This window comes from Topomyia yanbarensis, chromosome 2, assembly GCF_030247195.1.
Source record: "Topomyia yanbarensis strain Yona2022 chromosome 2, ASM3024719v1, whole genome shotgun sequence".
NCBI lineage: Eukaryota > Metazoa > Arthropoda > Insecta > Diptera > Culicidae > Topomyia > Topomyia yanbarensis.
In genome coordinates this window covers 335,159,434-335,179,087 of record NC_080671.1, presented here as the reverse complement: position 1 = coordinate 335,179,087, position 19,654 = coordinate 335,159,434, and the positions used below count along the sequence as shown (strand labels likewise).

The 19,654-nt window shown below is 43.1% G+C and overlaps 4 protein-coding genes across 8 annotated transcripts in view; 2 read left to right on the top strand and 2 right to left on the bottom strand.

The window, feature by feature from the left end:
- Window positions 1-1,846, top strand: part of LOC131683993 (trichoplein keratin filament-binding protein) — a 122,854-nt gene extending 121,008 nt beyond the window's left edge. For 3 of the 4 annotated variants that reach the window (XM_058966442.1, XM_058966441.1, XM_058966440.1), the window contains one exon: window positions 495-1,846. In XM_058966442.1, coding sequence (XP_058822425.1) covers window positions 495-1,681 — 1,187 coding nt within the window. In that variant the 3' untranslated portion in view covers window positions 1,682-1,846. The remainder of the gene's footprint in view (window positions 1-494) is intronic. The other variant, XR_009304599.1, reaches the window with a different exon arrangement.
- A 413-nt stretch (window positions 1,847-2,259) lies between these two features.
- LOC131683994 (trypsin-like) lies at window positions 2,260-3,520 on the top strand. 2 transcript variants are annotated; one of them, XM_058966444.1, is made up of 3 exons: window positions 2,260-2,493; window positions 2,558-3,123; window positions 3,188-3,520. In XM_058966444.1, exons 1-3 carry the CDS (start codon window positions 2,409-2,411, stop codon window positions 3,452-3,454), a joined length of 918 nt encoding a protein of 305 aa, XP_058822427.1. In that variant the 5' UTR covers window positions 2,260-2,408; the 3' UTR covers window positions 3,455-3,520. The 2 variants fall into 2 exon arrangements, with proteins under 2 accessions (XP_058822427.1, XP_058822426.1); XM_058966443.1 differs by having other exon boundaries at window positions 2,555-3,123.
- Window positions 3,521-8,595: 5,075 nt separating this feature from the next.
- LOC131680604 (uncharacterized) lies at window positions 8,596-9,915 on the bottom strand. Its single transcript, XM_058961318.1, has one exon. It carries the CDS (start codon window positions 9,913-9,915, stop codon window positions 8,596-8,598), a length of 1,320 nt encoding a protein of 439 aa, XP_058817301.1.
- Window positions 9,916-10,047: 132 nt separating this feature from the next.
- Window positions 10,048-11,310, bottom strand: LOC131680603 (uncharacterized). Its single transcript, XM_058961317.1, has one exon. It carries the CDS (start codon window positions 11,308-11,310, stop codon window positions 10,048-10,050), a length of 1,263 nt encoding a protein of 420 aa, XP_058817300.1.
- Between the last annotated feature and the right edge of the window lie 8,344 nt (window positions 11,311-19,654).

Sequence of the window (19,654 nt, the reverse complement as noted above, 5' to 3'; positions counted from 1 at the left end):
ACGGCTAACTGAGAAGAGTCGAGAGTTCAATGGCTCAAAGGCCATTTCATGGACCGTGTGAGAGGCTTCGAGGTAGAGCAGGAGAAAATGGTGAGACGAAAGCACATGCAGGCCCCCACGAAATAATACCTCGATGTAGTTTCAGCAAGAAGGGCGAAAAAAGAGTAAGGGGTGTTTTAGTGGTTAGGCACGACATGCAGTCGTGAGTCCCATACAGTGCCACTACACTACAGGCCTGGTTTTTGAAGTTTTTTAAACCTTGCTATAAGAACACAATTTGACGCGATTCTGAGAATTGTAGGCGTTATAAAGAGTACGGTATCAAATTGCATTATTTTCGGATTGCTGTAACTTTTGAAAACGATCGGTTAAATGGGTTAATTTTGACGAACCTTTTCTTGTGATGCAATTTGATTCCCTAAACCCTGTATTTACTTTCGCAATTTGTCCCATATTTACCGATTACATTAAACACGTTGTTTTCTGTATTTCAGCCAAAAATCGCCCGAAACCGAAACCCATCTCGACCGATCTACTGGAAAGCGTACGTGACCGTCTCAACGATCGCGAGGAAGCTAAACGAAGGATGGATCTCGAAGCCAGTCTGTATACCAAGTGGCGCAAGGGTCACGACCGCGATGCAATCATACTGAATTCCAAGAACTCTCACCAAGCGATGGCCAAGCTGAACTGGATGGATCGGCAGATCGAGCAGCAGATGCAGAGTGAAATCGAACAGAAGAACAATCAGGAACGTGAAATTCGACTTCACGAAGAGGCCAGACGTCACGAGGAGGTTTTACTAGAGAAGAGCCGACTGCGAGAACAGCAAATCAAAGAGTTGAGAAACCACCAGGAGTTTCATGTCAAAGAACTAAAAAGCCAAGAGCAAGAAATGAATGAACTGAAGTTGTATGAGTCTCGATTGCGCACGAAGCGAGAAGAATTCGCAAAGGAAATAGAGCAACTACGGGTTTATAACAGCAGGCGTCGGGATCGTGTGGCCGCGTTGCACAATGTGAGACGTATTAAGATGATACTGCGCGAACGGTCCGAAGCAGTTCGCAATGATTTGAAGCATGATTTGCAGTTACTGCACCGAATCTCTATTGACAATCCAGAATCAAACGAAGGCATCGATTACCTTCGAAAGAAATTTCAACTCCAGTACGATTTGGAGGTCGATCAACAGACCACGATCGAGAACATGTACGAATCTGAAGCGAAGCACAATCTCATCAAATGGGAAGACAAATGGAACGAGGAAGCGCAGATACGAGAACAACAGCTACGATGTATGTTGGACGATCGTGTTTCAGATTTCGACAGCAAACTGATCGACTGCACTAAACGTCAGAACGAGCTGCTTGATATTCGCGAAACTCACATCAAAGCTATCGAGAGTGCTACCCAGCAATTGAAGGAGTTGATGAAAGATAAATCCAACGAGCGTAGTGTGTCTACCGACGCAACTGATCATCTATGGGAGATTCTTGATGAGCAGCCTTCACCCAAAGCAACGGAAACTTACCGAAGTCCTACATTCGGACATATTTTTCCATCTGATGATTTAGACGTTAAGGATCTATCGCTAAGTGACAAGGTGGGCGAGACGCGTAAAGAACCGGGGACACTGTCAGCTCCTCAGTTCGGTAAGAAGAAAGTAGCCTGGTGCTATTAGTAGCCAAGTAAGTATATTTCTCCATCCCGAACATACTAGACGAAAACCCCTATTGGTTGTAACTTGTATTCAAATAGTCATGTGCCTTGACGTCTACCACATTGATATGTTTTATGACTGAATCCTAATAACACTCCGATATAAATAAAATGTTTATCTAATCGACTTTAGTTTAAAAATATGATCTTCGAAAGCTTTATAGTATAGAAAGGCAATTGCTCATTGATCATATAGGTGTACGAAAAAAGACTGAACGGTTTGAGCGAAGATAGGTGTTCCATTCGACATCAGCCACCAAACGAGCTCTTCAGTGCGATGGAGCAACGGATGATGCCCACCTTTACAATGGCCTGATAAATTCTTCAAAAGAAAGTGAACCATGTTCACGAATATGGTAAGTTAGCCGCTACAACTAGCTTGATTGATGAAAGCTTGATTAGTAAGTGTACAAATTGTTTGTTGTTATCGGTGTTCACGTAAGCTGGAAATTGATCGCGATTTTTATAACATTTTTATTTTATGTGTAGAGAATTATGTGTGGATGATGATCGTGTATAATGTATAATTGTGACCAATACAGTATGTACCAGTATATGCATCAGAAAAGCGAGATTCTCGCACGATTCAATCTACTTCAACCGTGTTTCTAATCGTTTATCAGAAAAAATTTGCGTTCAAGCAGAATGAATCTAAAATCATTTAAGAACTGACGAGTTCTAAGTTTTCAATGCAGTATAAGAAAATGACCATTCGAGGCGGTATTACGTGTCTGCTGTTGCTCAGTAATATATTGAATACACTACAAAGCTCAGGTCGGTATATCAAAATTTTTAAAACTGATATCAATACTTTCTAATCATTTAACAACTACAGCAGAAGCCGAAATTACCAACGAATGGCGGATCGTGAATGGGATAGATGGTAGCATCGACGAAATGCCCTCCATCGTTTCTATCCGAGTAAACCATAAGCACGCCTGTGGTGGCACTGTTCTAACCCAACATTGGATCTTGTCCGCTGCTCACTGCTTTCTTGTAATCCCGGAGGCGCGGCTACTAACGGTTCTAGCAGGAAAAACTAAGATATCGCCGTCGGCGGACAACATGGTGCACGAGGTTTCACACTTCATTAATCATCCCGATTTCCACGCGAACTTTCTCGATAATGATGTTTCCTTACTGAAACTGGCTACACCGTTGAGTTTCTCGAAGGTTATTCAACCCGTGAGATTACCAGGAGTTTGCGCAGAGGTCGTCTGGCATGGTATGAGCGTTAGAGTTGGTGGATGGGGACTAGTCAACGAATCGCATATGCCGGAAGTTCTACAATTCCTTGATTACTATGTCATCCCAAATGAAGAGTGCAGATCATTTCATCATCATCCGATCTACGATACCAACATCTGTGCCGTACATCCTCATGGTGGTAAGGCAGAATGTAATGTAAGAAAAATATGCATTTGTAAACCTCGGTAGATTTAAATACCATGGTTCTACGTATTTCTAGGGTGACTCGGGCGGTCCGTTGATGCATAACGGTGTGCAAGTTGGGATTGTCTCTTGGAATACAAAGCCGTGTGGTGGAGGAAACCCTGGTATATTTACCAAAGTATCTAACTTTATAAGATTCATTTACATGCACACAGACCTGGATATGGACACCGTGCAATTTGCTCAATGTCCCTTAATGAGTAAACCAACATGTGAGCGCTGTTATGACCGTCTGTCAAAGGGAACCAAGCATATTTGTAATAAGGTGGTGAGCACTATTTAAGATTTCTAGACGTACAAAGGCTTCAGTTGATAAATCGAATAAATCTTCATTGGCTCCAGCGATCTATTCATCCGAGTGTAGTTGTAAAGTTATCAGCAGTTAACCTTACCACAGACTAACAGACATAACACTCGAAAACAATGCTTCGCCCGCTTTAACGGTCATTTTAAATATATTTGTAGTTGGGACTGTGGTCACATGAACAAGCATATGGGCGATAGACGGCTATTGAAAAATTGTTCCCGAACCTGAGGGGTATTCCACCAGCAAATGAGTGTTTAGGACTATGAGTAAAAGGTGGAGCTAGTGTTCTAGATACATTGCCGGATCGATATTTTTTAGGGAATTCCCTCATAGTGTTATGTCTGTTAGTCTTACTTTAACCACAACCTTCTGAAATCATATGGTTTACGTACAAATACGAAGGATCATACATATTGTGAGTTTTGCATTCAACTGGTTTGGTATGCTCAATATATGGAAAATGCGATTAGTCCATGTCAAAATCGTATTACACAGGTATTGAAGCTTACACAATCCGGTTTTGCGTGAACGAAAGGTGCAGCAAGCGCTGAAGCGGAAGACAGAAGGCAAGGTGGCGGAATGTTTCCGTGCTTTGGGCTCGAATGTTGGTTCGTCCGGCCAGACGGTCAAAAAGTATTTGGCCAACATTAATATCGTCATGGAGAAGCGAAAGTTGAGGCCGGCCGTTTCGGAAAAGCAAACGGCCACCCAAAAGCAGCGGGTGAATGTGCTTATTAAGAATGTGTTCACTGCGCAGCGGAACGTAGTTGTACCTGTCGCTCAACGGCAATGTCTGGTAGGGGATCGGCTTTTACATCCCCCAGGAAGAATGTGCATCTCGCACACGGTGTTTCCAAATAAGGTCTTCTTGTAGCTGGCAATCAATGATAAGAGGATGTCACAGCTGGTCTGCTTTTCTTCGCAACTTGCGCTCAATGGGGAGGAGCAACCATCTTCCTTTCGATGGCAAAAGTGCCGTAAGACCGCTCGCAGTTATTTTTGTAAATTCGTGAATAAATGCAGGAATCAATGAACTTTTGTATCGTTTTTCCCAAAGAGAATAGTGAAAGAGACGAAGAGTGAAAATCAGTCAAAACGGCAACACTCCCTTTATGATGATTTCAACACTAGAATTTTGGCAACCGCTTCTACAGGCAGCACTTTAAATGACTCCTATTATATTTTGAAAACAAACCGTATGTCGATCGATGGATTTGTTTATCAAACGATGTGCATTTCGAAACAAAGAGATGAAATAATTCTTAAGCTTATTTTTACTCATACATATACTCTAGAATGCACCTTACAATCACGATTGAGCTAAATTCTGACGAAAATTCAAATTTCTTTTTTGATAGAAGTACAATACTTATCTCCTCCAACTCAGGCATGAGTAATGTTTATTTACATTGCACGATTGGTCTGCTCAATAAGGTATTTTTGGCTTCACACTATTCGTCTCTTTCCCTATTCTCTTTGATCCATCCGATCTTTTCTTTATTCATTTACTTATTTTTGACATTTTCCATCTGACCCGTGTTGGTCTACATGAAATTTAATGTTGTTGTTGTATGGGAAAAGCCCATTTCAAGGTTCACTTCAGCAGCAGACCTCGAAGGCGCGTAAAAACCCATAATCTTTTCATACGTTTTTTCACCTGATTATAATGATCTCACATTTCAAATTTACAAAATTACATGCATGGTATACAACATGACAATAACATTACAGAAACATTTTAACACAGCTTGAAATTTATCTGTCCTGAGAACTTAACAGTTAAGAGATGTTTCGAAGAGTGTACCCTGCAATGCTCTCGAAGGAATAGCACGCTGTAAGTTTTTCCACGATGGAATGAATGGTTCCAAATTGGCTACCTGTAGTGTTCGTAGTTTTCTTAAAACAGAGTAATGAGAATCAAGACGCAAAATAGGATAAGTTCGACTTTCTTTTATTCAGTCTTATTCTGTATTACGACAGGTTGATTTTTCGAACGAATATGGTTCGATCGAATCTGACTCCCATCTGATTTTGGTGTCATTAATGAGAATGCAAAGCACACTCGTTCGAAAAAGCGATCCGCCGTAATGCAGAACGAGGCTGATTATCTTTCGGTTGACTTCGACTGGAATCGTTTCGTTCGAAGACAACGAGATTTTTCAGTACTTTAATCACAGACTAACAGACATATCACTATGAGGAAATTCCCTCGAAAAACATCGATCCGACAATTTTCCTAGAACAATAGCTCCACCTTTTATTAGCGGTCCCAACACTCATTTGTTGGTGGGTTACCCCTCAGGTTTGGGAACAATTTTTCACTAGTGGTCTATCCCCCATATGCTGGTTCATATGTCAGTGGCGCAATAATTTCAAATTTGACCATAGTCCCAACTACAAATATATTTAAAAAGACCGTTAAAGCGGGTGAAACATTGTTTTCGAGTGTTATGTCTGTTAGTTTGTGCTTTATTTACTAATCTCAGGAATTCGTTGTATCAATAATAAAAAATAACTTGCAATATCATCGAACACTGAAGCTTGTTGTGTGAAGTGAGTGCATCGAGGAACTAAAGTAACTTATTCTATTACACCGTGAACCAAAGCTTTTTAGGGATTTCTTCGGGAGTTGGAAGTCTCGATTAGTCTCTGATATTGTTGTATTACATGTTTCTGAGTCAATATGTTCGTCAGAAGAGATTTTCTGTTCGTAGGAGCAGAGCAAAACTAACTTGCTGACAAAACCCACCAGTCACTGTGTCACGGATTGCGAATAAGCGGACTGTTAGGGTTACCAACCGTCCTTATTTTAAAGGACATGTCCTTATTTTCGAGGTTTTTGGAAAGCGTCCTTATTTTACTTCAAATATCCTTAATTTTAGTCTTAAACCTTGGCATATACAGGGTGGTTCAACATGAAGTTTTTTAACAGGCATTTTCCAGTAGTTAACGGGTACTAACTGCAATCTGTCATGCTATTGTAGTTTAGTATTGTTTGCCATTTCATAATGGAACGACTTACACTGGCTCACCATCTTCAAATTATTCAACTATATTTCGAAAATCAGCAATCTATGGGAAATGTGTTTAGTGCACTCTGACCATAATATGGTCGACATAATCGGCCAACTGACTCAACTATTCACCATACAACCAAAAAGTAAGCGTTGTAGTTCCCGTTATTGGATGATTAGCGAACAAATCGACCACATCCAGCACGCAGTGAAGAAAACATAGCGGCGGTAACATCCCCAAGCATTGGAAACCAACATTACTCGAGTAATTAGCCAGATACCACTTGAAATACTCGAATCTGTCATCAAAATTTTTGGACCAGTCGAATGGACTACCTGAAGCTCCAACATGGTCAACATTTAAAAGAAATTGTTTTCAAACAATAAATGGCAAAAAATGTTCTTTTGATTGACAAATAAACAATTCGCGATTTACTACATTTTTCAATTTTTTTACTAGATTAAAAAAACGTCATGACGAATCACCCTGTATTAAATTATTCAGATCAACTTTATTCCAAAAGAATCAACTTCTTCCAGCGATTTTTTTGGCAATACATGCTCACTGCGATTCATGGCAACCAAAATTTGTTTTACTCAGAAGTAACCAAAATTTGTTGGATAGCTCAATATGAGGTTTGGCCAAAGTTCGGTATTGGCACTACACTATTCTAATTTGTCTCGATTGAGATACTACGTCCCAGTTCAACCGCCAGAATTTCGACTATTTTTTTCAGACTTCTGGATCAAGTGACATAACTGGCAAAACATTTGGCAGGGATGTCCTTAATTTGCTCTCAGTCTATTTGGTAACCCTAGGACTGTATATGAGATAGATTGCAAAGAACTTGAACCGATAACCGGAGCCCGAGAACAGATACACCGGAGGAGTTTACAGTAAACCGAAAGAACAAATATAAACGACCGCGTTACAAAAACTACGTCTTTATTTCGTCACGTACGCACATCAAGTGAAACTTTTTCTTCACTTTTCTCTGTTTCCGTTTTTATTATAGGTATTTGTAGATAGACCGGCGATGCATCGAGGGGTGCACCGCAACATCCTCCCTGCCTTGAGACAGCGCCTCAATCAGGAAGTGGGCACAGCTTTTGGATCGATCGTTGATACTCATATTTATCTCGCCGCAACGTAACGTTGTGCACCAATCCTCGTTGATCGGGGTGTACTGCTACGACTCGAGCCAGCTCCCAGGCCGAAGGCGGTGTGTTGTCGTTTTAATCAAAACCAGCTGGCCTGGCTTGATGTTTTCCTCGCTCGTTCTCCATTTCCCCCTGGTCTGTAAAGTTGCGACGTATTCGTCACGCCATCGATTCCAGAATTCGGCAGTGTAACGCTGAATTCTCTGCAAGCGGTCGAGCCGATTCATTATGTGCCATTATGGTTGACGTCTGATGCGGGCAGTAGGTTGAAAGGCTGACCAACCAAAAAATGTCCTGGAGTGAGAGCCTCGCAGCTGTCTAATGCCGATGATATTGGGCATAACGGTCTTGAGTTGAGACATGCCTCAATCTGGCACAGCACTGTTGACAATTCTTCGAAGGTTAGTTTCGCGTTTCCAACAACCGGACGAAGCAACCCCTTGGCGCTCTTAACAGCCGCCTCCCAGATACCGCCCTGGTGAGGACTAGACGGCGGAATGAACCTCCAACGAATCCCTAGATTTCCCAAATATCGTTCTGCTTCTTTGCTGTGACATTTTATCGTTGAAAAGAGCTCCTGTCGATCGGCACCAACCAGGTTCGTACCGTTATCCGACCAGAACTCGGTCACTATCCTCGGCGAGCAATCATCCGTTTCAGTGCTCCCAAAAACGTATCAGTTGAAAGGACTCCGGCCACCTCCAAATGCACGGCCTTAGTCGAGAGGCAGACGAACACGACTATATATCCCTTCATCGAGCGTTCACCCCGAGTGTTACTACAGCGCAGAAGGATCGGACCAGCATAGTCCACTCCAACATGAGCAAACGGATGTGACGCTGTAACACGAGCCGCTGGAAGACTCCCGATGAGTCGCTTCGCTGTTTTAGCCCTTTGACGACAACATTTCACACAGCTGTTTATCACTTGCTTGACGACGCCTTAGCAACCCTTGATCCAATAACGTTGATTAATTGTTGCCGTCAGCAGCGACGGCCCAGCATGGCAATTCTGCAGATGCAATTCTTCCACCAATAACCTTGTGAACCGGTGAGCCTTAGGCAGTATGACCGGGTGTTTGACTTCGAATGAATATGATGACTGTTGCAGTCTTCCCAAAGCTCTCAGGGTGCCATCACCATCTAGAAACGGGCATAATTCGGCGATTTGCGACTTCGAGAAAACTTCGCTATGCTGCAGCAAGTAGTCGATTTCGTTCTGGTAAACCTCGAACTGAGCCATTCGTGCAAACTGTAACCTTGCATCATGCAGTTCAGGCGGCGAAAGACAATCCGAGCGTTTGGGTTGCCCTGACTTCGTTGCCTTCAGGTTGAAAATGAATCGTTTAATATACGCCAACTGTCGACAAGCTGCACACAATACCGATCGCCGATCAAGTATCTGCTTCTCTATCCCGTAGTTAGTGCATGTGCGATGAACCGAAACGTTAAGAGATTGAAACCGCTTACAAATCTCAAGTGTATTGTAGTCAAATGCTTCGTCCGGTACGTTTCGTTCCCAGTTACCAGAATCGTCAGCTAGCCAGGTTGGTCCGGACCACCACAGTGAGTGGTTGACAAGTTCCAATGGTGTTATTCCGCGGGATGCGCAATCTGCGGGGTTTTGCAGCGAGGGAACGTGACCCCATTGTCGTCGTGGTAGGATTTCCAAAATCGACGAGACTCGATTCGCGATGTAGGTGCTCCATTTGCGAGGGTGGCTGCTGAGCCACTGCAAGACTATAGTCGAGTCTGTCCAGGCGTATTTCTCAATCTGGAATCGATTGAGCGGTTCTGCTATCTGCTTCATCAGCTTCACCAGAAGCTCAGCTGCATTGAGTTCAAGCCGCGGGATGGAGATCTGTCGCACTGGAGCGACCCTTGTTCTCGCTGCAACTAGGGTAACGTGCACACCATTGATGTCACTGACCGATCGAAGGTATACAACAGCCGCGTATGCTTCTTCAGATGCATCTGAGAAACCGTGGAGCTCAATTCGGCCGTGATAATTGGCTGTCCATCTAAGAATTCTTAATTGTTCGAGTTGCGATAGATTTTGCTTCATCTCGACCCATAATTCTTCAACGCACAGCGGTAACGGGTCGTGCCAATTCAAGTCATACAGCCAACACTGCTGGTACATGATTTTCGCTCGAACTATCACTGGCGCAAACCATCCGAACGGATCGAACAGTCTCGCCGAGTCTGACAGCATCTGATGCTTCGTATTGGGTGTGTCCTTCTGTAGATTCACCTTGAACATAAATACATCTTCATGCGGTAACCAATGCGTTCCTAGTGCCTTGATTGAATTTCGTTCGTCAGGAAACTGGATAGGAATAGCACCTTCATTGATATCTGTAAGTGAATTGAGAACTTCTGCTGAGTTAGAACTTCACTTCCGCAGCACAAACCCCGCTCTATGTAGAATCTCGTTGATTTGCTGGATCAGTTGTATGGCTTCCTCCTCCGACTCCGCTCCGGATGTCAGATCATCGACGTAGGTGTGATACTTGATCCGCTCCGTCGCAGTTGGATACTGCTGTTCGTATGCTTCCGCTGCCTTCTTCAGCGCTGACATCGCAAGGAATCCAGAATTCTTCAAGCCGTAGGTCACCGTGAGTAAACGAAAGTGCTGAATCGGTTTATCTGATGAATCTCTCCAGACAATACGCTGATAATCTGTATCCTCAGAATGCAGCAAAACTTGGCGGTACATTTTTTCAACATCCGCTGCAAATACCACTGGATATGACCTGAACCTCAATAGTGCTTCGAATAGGTCTGCATTAACGTTGGGTGCATCCAGTAGTATGTCGTTGAGCGCTACTCCGGAAGTCGTGGCACGAGAACCATCAAAAAAGACTCGGAGTTTGGTCGTAAGCCCATCCTCTTTCGCGATCCCGTGATGTGGCAAGTAATAAGATTGGGTACAGTCAGGATCCGTTTCCGCTTCTGGTATTAATTCCATGTGACCCAATTTTCGATACTCGTTCATGAACGATACGTATCTCTGCTTGAAGTTTGCATCCCTTTGAAATCTGCGTTTGGTAGCTGCGGTAAGTGATCCTCCGAGCTTAAGCTTTGAATCGTCCAGTGGTAATCTGACGATAAAGCGACCCTCCTTCGAACGTGTGACAGTCGAATTGAAATGTTCGATGACCCCTTTCTCTTCCTCTGTCCAAAGCTTTGAATTTGGAAGTTCTTGCTCCTCCCAGAATAGTCGCAGAGTGCGATCGATGCTAACATCCTGGTGCAGGTTGACGGCCTTGTGGTGAGCGTGTGTACACCGTTGCTTCGAAATTCTTCCTGCAACCATCCAACCGAAAATGGAACGCTGTGCCACAGGAATACCGTTGTGACCCTTGACCTGTCCTGCTTGCAGTATTGACAGGAAGACATCTGCTCCCATTATGACGTCTACTGAGCTTGGTTTGTTGAATTGCGGATCGGCTAGTTTTAGACCCTCCAAATGCGGCATATTCGATGCGCTAAATTGTTGGCACGGTAGAGTTGCAGTCAACTTCCCCATAACGTACGCTTGAGTGGCGAGCTTTACTTTCTCGTCGAAACGCGATGAAATCATCAGCCTGACCATGCCGGCGATGGTGCCAACTGCTTCCCCATTGACACCTGTGACTTCCACAGTAGCATTCATACGCTTAAGTCCAAGGCGCTTGGTACGGGCTTCGGTGATAAGTCATGCTTGAGATCCGGAATCGATTAGAATTCTTACCTCATGAAACTTCCCATTATTTCCTTTTACATTTGCCACCACCGTGTGTAGCTGTGCAAAAATAAACGGATCACTGTTGACGACCGTTTGCGCTGCATTTGATGAAATCGGCGTGATTTCCTTTCCTTCTTTTCCGGTTGCTTGCTATCCTTTCGACACAGCATCGTGTGATGTTTCTTCTTGCATTCTGGAGTACGACAGACTGATTTCGACGTACATCGCTTCGCTGTATGAGACGAACGTAAACAATTAAAACACAGTTTCGAAGCTACCACAAACTCACGACGTGCAGACAAATTTATCGCCTTAAGGCTCAAGTTACTTTCTTTGAGCATGTGTTAGAATTGAACGCTTGGTAGTATGCGTAGGAAAAATTATGTACTGCTTTGCCGCCGACTTATCCTACAAAGCATTCATTAAACTCTAAAAGAAGAAAATCAGTCGATTTATTAGATTATCAGTGTTGCAATATTGATATGCCCTTTTCAGATTTAGTTTTAAACCATCTTCATATTCATATAGTTTTAGTGTGTAGCTATAAGCTAACAGGAAGTGGAGAGTTCCACCATATTCATTCTCGTATAGATGTTCACGCAGTACGGTTCAGAGAATAAAGTTAATGTTACCAGTGATATTGCGTTTTGAATAAGAGAATAAAACATGGTGTCAGAAGCTATCGTGAGCTTCTAATGTTTTCCGGCGTCATAAGGTGAAATCACGGAAATTTTAGTTTGGAGCGATACAGTAAAATCGTGTTCGAACGTGTCGAGTCGCAACGGCGGCCATTTTGAATTAAGCGTAAAACGATTGGTGTACGGAATTCCTCATCGACATGGATCCGAACCAATTTCGGATGTTCTTGGAGCATCAAAACAATATAATAACACAATTGATGAATACGGTGAATGCAGCAGCACAACAGCGGTCACAACCAGAGCAGCACGCGAGCATCGCCCCAGTTACAGTTCCAGTGCCTCAGCCATCACCGTTGTCGTTGGAAGGTGATATGTCTGCAAACTTTGAGTTTTTTGAAAGGAATTGGTGCAACTATGTTAACGCTATGGGAATTAACAAATGGCCACAAGCAGACAACGCCAGGAAAGTGAGTGTTTTACTCTCAGTCATCGGAGAGCAAGCCAGAAGAAATTTTTTTAATTTCGAGTTAACTGCAGAGCAACAAGAGAATCCAGAGGCTGCGCTCGCAGCTATAAAAGCAAAAGTCGTGGTAAAAAGAAATGTCATCGTAGATCGCCTCGATTTTTTTTCTGCCGTTCAATCCGCCGACGAAAACATTGACGACTTCACATCTCGCTTAAAAGGACTTGCCAAAGTGTCAAAGCTAGGGGAGCTGGAGTTAGAACTGATTGTATACAAGATAATTACATCAAACAAATGGCATCATCTTCGTACCAAAATGTTGACAATGACGGATATCACCCTGGACAAAGCGGTCGATTTGTGTCGGGCAGAGGAAATAGCATCTAGGAGGTCGCAAGAGCTGGGCGTTCTTCCTACTACGTCAGAGGTGAATAAGGTCGTCAAGGGAAAGCAAAGATCGCAACGATGTAAGTTTTGTGGAGACTATCACGAATTTTCAAAGGGAACCTGTCCTGCATTGGGAAAGCGTTGCCATCGTTGCAAAAAGAAGAACCATTTTGAGAAGATGTGCAAGGTTAGTGAGAAACATAACGTCCGGAAGTCCAGACGAGTGAAGGAAGTAAAGGAGGAGAAGTCAGAATCCGATTTGACGTCGTCAGACAACGAATCGGGCGAGGAAACGGAGGACGAGTATGAAATTGGGAAGATATTTGACAACTCGAGTTCAGGAGGCAGCGTATTAGCCGAGCTAAACTTGAAATTTGGTGAAAAATGGAAGTCTGTGCTTTGCGAAGTGGATACGGGAGCAAACACCAGTTTGTTGGGTCACGCCCATCTGATCAAATTGTCGGGAAAGCCTCATCCACCACTATTGCCTTCTAAGTTTCGACTGCAGAGTTTCGGCGGTAACCCTATCAAAGTGTTAGGCCAAGTTAGAGTACCTTGTCGGCGAATGGGTCAGAAATATGTCCTCGTTTTGCAAGTGGTGGACGTCGATCATTGTCCACTTCTGTCAGCAAAAGCATCGCGCGAGCTAGGTCTCGTCAAGTTCTGCAACTCGGTTACATTTGGTGGAGCGAAATCATCGGCGTCTACAGAAGAACAGCAGGAAGATCTATTTAATGTATATAGAATAAAAGCGCAAAAAATCATGGAAAACCATCAATCATTGTTCGAAGGTTACGGAAAGTTGCCGGGCACAGTATCGCTAGAGATAGACAACAGCATCTCACCGACAATACAAACACCTCGTCGTATACCGATTGCAATGCGTGGTAAGCTAAAGAAGGAACTGAAGAGCCTTGAGAAAGATGGAATCGTGGTCAAAGAAACAGCGCACACAGAATGGGTGAGTAACATTGTATTGATCCAACGTGGAGGTCCAGGTTCGGGAGTGAGAATTTGTCTAGATCCAGTCGTCCTTAACAAAGCATTGAAAAGGCCACATCTACAATTTGTGACTTTGGACGAGATTCTTCCAGAGCTGGGGAAAGCAAAAGTTTTTTCCACAATGGATGCGAAAAAGGATTCTGGCAAGTAGTACTTGACGAGCCAAGCAGCAAACTAACTACCTTTTGGACACCGTTCGGTCGATATCGGTGGACTCGTCTCCCATTTGGCATTGCCTCGGCCCCAGAAATTTTTCAGCTTAAACTACAAGAAGTTATCCAAGGATTGAAGGGTGTCGAATGTATAGCTGATGATCTGCTCGTGTACGGAGTAGGAGAAACGCGGGAAGATGCTCTGATTTCTCACAATGAAAACTTGGAGAAGCTTCTATGTCGATTAGAGGAACATCACGTGAAGCTCAACAAGTCAAAACTAAATTTGTGTGAAAGATCAGTTAAATTTTATGGGCATGTTCTAACGGACCAAGGACTGCAGCCAGATGAAGCGAAAATATCAGCGATAAGGAATTTTCCAAGACCAATAAACCGAAAGGAAGTGCATCGGTTCGTTGGGATGAGCACATACCTGGGACGCTTCATTAGAAACCTTAGCGACAATTTATCAAACTTACGCAAACTTATTTCGGAATCCGTGCCTTGGAAGTGGACTTCAACGGAAGAAAGCGAGTTTAGGAAGGTCAAATCACTGGTCAGCGACATGAAAGCATTACGTTATTACAACATGAACCAACCGCTGACCATAGAGTGCGACGCAAGCAGCATCGGTCTCGGAGTTGCCGTTTTCCAGAAGGACGGTGTCATAGGATATGCGTCAAGGACCCTTACGGCAACCGAGAGGAATTACGCACAAATAGAAAAGGAGCTTCTAGCCATACTATTTGCCTGTGTCAGATTCGACCAATTGGTAGTTGGGAATCCAAAAGTAACCATCAGGACGGATCACAAGCCTCTTCTGAACGTTTTCAAAAAACCCCTTCTATCAGCGCCTCGTCGGTTACAGCACATGTTACTCAATTTACAACGATACAACATTTCTATAGAGTACGTAACCGGTAAAGAGAATGTCATAGCGGATGCACTCTCACGTGTCCCATTGTCGATCTCGCAAACGACGGAAGAATACAGAAAGCAAAGCATACTCAAAGTCTTCGAACAAATCCAGGAGGTTAAATTAAGCAACTTTTTGAAAGTATCCAGTGCAAGAATTGACGAAATTATACGCGAAACCGAAAACGATCAGTCTATCCAACTGGTTATAGACTTCGTCCAGCATGGGTGGCCTGCAACGGTTGATCGTGTTCCAGATGGTGCAAAAATTTACTTTGGATTCAAGAACGAGCTGTCTTTTCAAGACGGTTTGGTGTTTCGTAACGACTGTATTGTAGTTCCATATATGCTTCGCAGAAAATTAATCGATAATTGTCACGCCAGTCACAATGGAGTCGAAGCTACACTCAAACTAGCTCGAGCAAATCTCTTTTGGCCCGGAATGTCTTCGCAGATTAAAGATGTTGTTAAGGAATGTAATATTTGCGCTAAATATGCCGCATCTCAGCAAAACCCCAGCATGAAAAGTCACGAAATTCCTATCTATCCTTTTCAACTGGTTTCTATGGATGTCTTCTTTTGCGAGCAACAGGGCATGAAGCGAAAATTTTTGATTATGGTGGATCACTATTCGGACTATTTCGAAGTCAATCAGCTGAAAGACTTAAGTCCCGAATCTGTAATCGAAATCTGTAAACAAAATTTCGCACGCTTCGGTGTTCCACAACGCGTCATAACCGACAACGGAACAAACTTCGTCAATCAAAAGTTTGCAAAGTTCGCCACGGATTGGGATTTTGAGCTCGCTACTTCGGCACCACACCACCAGCAAGCCAACGGGAAAGCAGAGTCAGCAGTGAAAATCGCAAAGCATCTCATGAAGAAAGCAGAAGAGAGCGGTGTGAATTTTTGGTATGCATTACTGCATTGGAGGAACATTCCAAATAAAATAGGATCCAGTCCAGCGGCTAGATTGCTATCGCGTTCTACTAGGTGCGGAGTGCCGACCGCAACAGCAAATCTGCTTCCATCCATAGAAGAGGATGTATCTGCGAAAATTGAAACCAATCGTAAACGGTCAAAGTTACGATATGATCGTAAGTCACGAATCTTACCAGAGCTGCAAGTTGGTTCCCCGGTGTATGTGCAGCTTCATCCGGAAACCTCCAAAACTTGGATGAAAGGAACGATATCGGATCGCTTCAATGAACGCTCATATTTAGTCAACGTAGAAGGAACCGATTATCGTCGCTCGTTGGTACACTTGAAGCCGCGTAAGGAACCTGTTACGGTGCCAAGCCACAATTCGCCATCCTGTCCAGAAAGCATCCGTACAAAGGAAAACAGCAACCAACTCGGACAGCCAGAACTATATTCAACAGATGATCAAACCGAGCAGGGACAGTCAGTAGCAGCAGTGGAAGATAAAAGTTTGATGCAGTGTGCGCCTACTGCGTTGCAGAGATGCCAGGTACTTTTTTCAAATGTCTGCAACAATAATTTTAAATGTCTGGGAAGAACAAAAATGTCAGGAAAGCTAGTGTAACCAAAAGCCTTTATATTCAAAAATCTGCAAATATCTGCAACAAAACTAAAAAATCTGCAAATATCTGCAACCAAACTAGAAAATCTGCAAATATCTGCGTCATCGAAAAAATCTGCAGCTTAAATTAAAAGTCTGCGAATTTGCAGACTTGTCTGCAAATCTGGCATCTCTGCTGCGTTGACAGATTACAATCCGCAAACAGCTACAGTGCCGCCAGTATCGAAGCCTAAAGGGATTCGGCCTATTACACCGTCACAGACAAACCGTCCCATTACACCGTCACAGATAAACCGTCCAAGAAGAAAAATTCGTATGCCCGTCAAGTACAGCGATTTTGCACTAACGCAATGATATCTTTTAAAGAACAGAGAGGATGTTGCAATATTGATATGCCCTTTTCAGATTTAGTTTTAAACCATCTTCATATTCATATAGTTTTAGTGTGTAGCTATAAGCTAACAGGAAGTGGAGAGTTCCACCATATTCATTCTCGTATAGATGTTCACGCAGTACGGTTCAGAGAATAAAGTTAATGTTACCAGTGATATTGCGTTTTGAATAAGAGAATAAAACAATCAGGATTAAAATCATGCAAAATAGTTGATGTAAAAACAATTGAGCGGGCAGGATGGTGCTTTTGAAAAAGTGGCTGTGGTTTTTTCACTACGCAGTTGTGTTGCGTGCCCCGGGACAGTGTAGTGGTGTGACGAAAAATTACCGCCACTTTTTCAAAAGCACCATTGCACCCGGTCAATTGTTTTTCCACTAACTATTTTGCATTAAATCGACTGATGTTCTTCTTTTAGAGTTTAATAAATGCTTTATATGGATAAACCGGTGACAAAGTTGAACGCATTTTTTCCAACGCATACTATGAAGCGTTCAATTCGTGTAGACGCTCGCCGAAAGTTCTTTGAACCTTAAAATCTTCACACTGGTACGTGGGATGATCCTTGCAACACTTCGCACATGTTGAGGTTGGTGTTCCGGCATGAAATGCTTGAATCTTTTTCTCGTACTGAACGGGCTTCACTTCTTTCTGCACCGTGTCGCTGATTTGCTTCTTCCCGAAAGCTGAACAAGTTTCCAATGCATCACATCGTTTCTGCAGGAACTCCAGAAAATCTGTAAATTGTGGGTTTTCAATGTCAATTATTTTTTATGCCCACTGTAAGCACCGCAGGGCACTTTGCGCATACCTGTTTGGTGCACTATCTTGATTCGAAATATCAGAGGTCGCTGGGAAGGGAGAAACGGAAAATCATAATTGTCAAAAGGGAGCATAGAAAGAGTTAGATGGTAAACAAAAAGTAAAAATTGATGAAAGTGGTTCAAAAGTTTTTCGGATTGATATTATATTAATTAAAGCGTTTGAAGGCAGTTGAATTATAACTGTATTTAGCGAACGATACGTTTAGATTGTAATTAAAACAGAGTTATAATATTTGGGTGAATCGGCTTACAACTATAACATTTTGTGTCCGATAGGTGAACTATATTTGCTGTACGAAGTCCGTGCTTTCTGAAACGATAAGTACAAAGACTCCCCTCGTGGTATCCCTGTACATTGCAGTTCGGTACCTGTAAGTAGAAAATAAGAAAATATAATTTAGAAAAACCCAATTTGATTAAATTTATACAGATTTCGGTGATTGTAGGAAAAGCTGAAAGCAGTTAGGATTAGAAAAAAGACAAACTATTCATGTAAGCGAATTATTCTGAACTAAATGATTGAATATTTAATGATTAAATAATACTTGCAGTTTTAAACTGCGCGAATACGGCTGCTATAAAAAGGTCCGAACAAACTTAAAAATGAATAAAGCTGTTTTTAACCTAAACGACACCGAGGTAACTGGCTGCAACCGGCCGGATCATGCCGAGGATGAAATAATCGCCTGCGACTGTTGCCGAAGATGGTTTCACTTTGGATGTGCCGAAGTTGGAAGCGAGGTAGGTGATATTTCTTGGAGCTGTCCAGAATGCAAAAGCAAGCCGAAAAATGGAAATGCGGAAGACAGTGGCAAACTTGTGCCAGCCGCAGATAACGATAAAGCAGGAAGCGGGGGAACGTATAAACCAGTCGCTAATCCTGCTACAGGTCCGGATGAGGTTTTGCAGAGTTTGCCCGAGAAAACAGGCACATTATCGTTCCAGGAGTTAGAGTTGCAGAAGATAGAGGCATCTCGCAAAAGGCAGGAAGAACAAATGGAGATGGAAAGAGTTTTATAACAAACTGTCGACGAAAGATAGCAAAGCTGAGTATTGAAGCTATTCCAGTACCAGAGAAGGTGAAAAAACTCGCAAAAGTAAAACATCCAGTTGTCTTAGTTCCACTAAAGCGTGAGGAGCATCAGCAGGTTGAATTCTATCTATGGCGAGTCGCACAAGCAGAAGTATACAAGGAGGAAGTGAAGATTCTACTAAAAAATCAACAACTTTCTAGCTCAGACCGTCATCGACTAGAGAAAGATAGTGAACTTTACGACAAATCTCCTTTCTTAGACGATAGCAACGTTATAAGAATAGAAGGAAAGACAAATAATGCTCCATTCATTCCGTTCGAGTTGCGTTGTCCAATTGTTATGCCGAAGGGACATCGCATTACTACGATGCTAGTGGAATATTTCCATCAAAAATGGGTCACGCGAACACTGAGACTGTTGTGAACGAGATGCGACAGCGATTCTGTATTAAGCATCTCAGAGCAGAGCTGAAGCGCGTAGCAAGACAGTGTGTACGGTGTAGGATCAGGAAGACTAACCCAGTGATCCCCAGAATGGCACCTCTTCCAGTTCAGCGTATTACTCCCTATAAGCGCGCGTTCAGTTACACAGGTATCGATTATTTCGGGCCGGTGCTTGTGACCGTAGGGCGTCGAACAGAAAAACGGTGGGTTGCTCTCTTCACATGTTTAACAACGAGGGCAGTACATCTTGAGGTCGCCCATAGCCTGACGACTCAAGCTTGCGTTATGGCGATAAGGCGGTTTGCCTGCCGGCGAGGAACTCCACTTGAGTTTTTTTCAGACAACGGAACGAATTTCAAAGGTGCGAGTAAGGAGATTGTAAAACGTATTTCTGCAGATTGCGAAGAGGCGTTCACAGACGCTACAACTAGGTGGAACTTCAATCCACCCTCGGCACCCCATATGGGCGGGGCATGG

Bases quoted from the DNA above. Each gene is read 5' to 3' on its own strand.
- LOC131680604 (XM_058961318.1), bottom strand. From the start codon at position 9,915: ATGTTCAAGGTGAATCTACAGAAGGACACACCCAATACGAAGCATCAG.
- LOC131680603 (XM_058961317.1), bottom strand. From the start codon at position 11,310: ATGAATGCTACTGTGGAAGTCACAGGTGTCAATGGGGAAGCAGTTGGC.
- LOC131683994 (XM_058966443.1), top strand. From the start codon at position 2,409: ATGCAGTATAAGAAAATGACCATTCGAGGCGGTATTACGTGTCTGCTG. The intron at 2,494-2,554 runs GTCGGTATATCA...TAACAACTACAG, and splicing joins GAATACACTACAAAGCTCAG to CAGAAGCCGAAATTACCAAC. The intron at 3,124-3,187 runs GTAAGAAAAATA...ACGTATTTCTAG, and splicing joins GTGGTAAGGCAGAATGTAAT to GGTGACTCGGGCGGTCCGTT.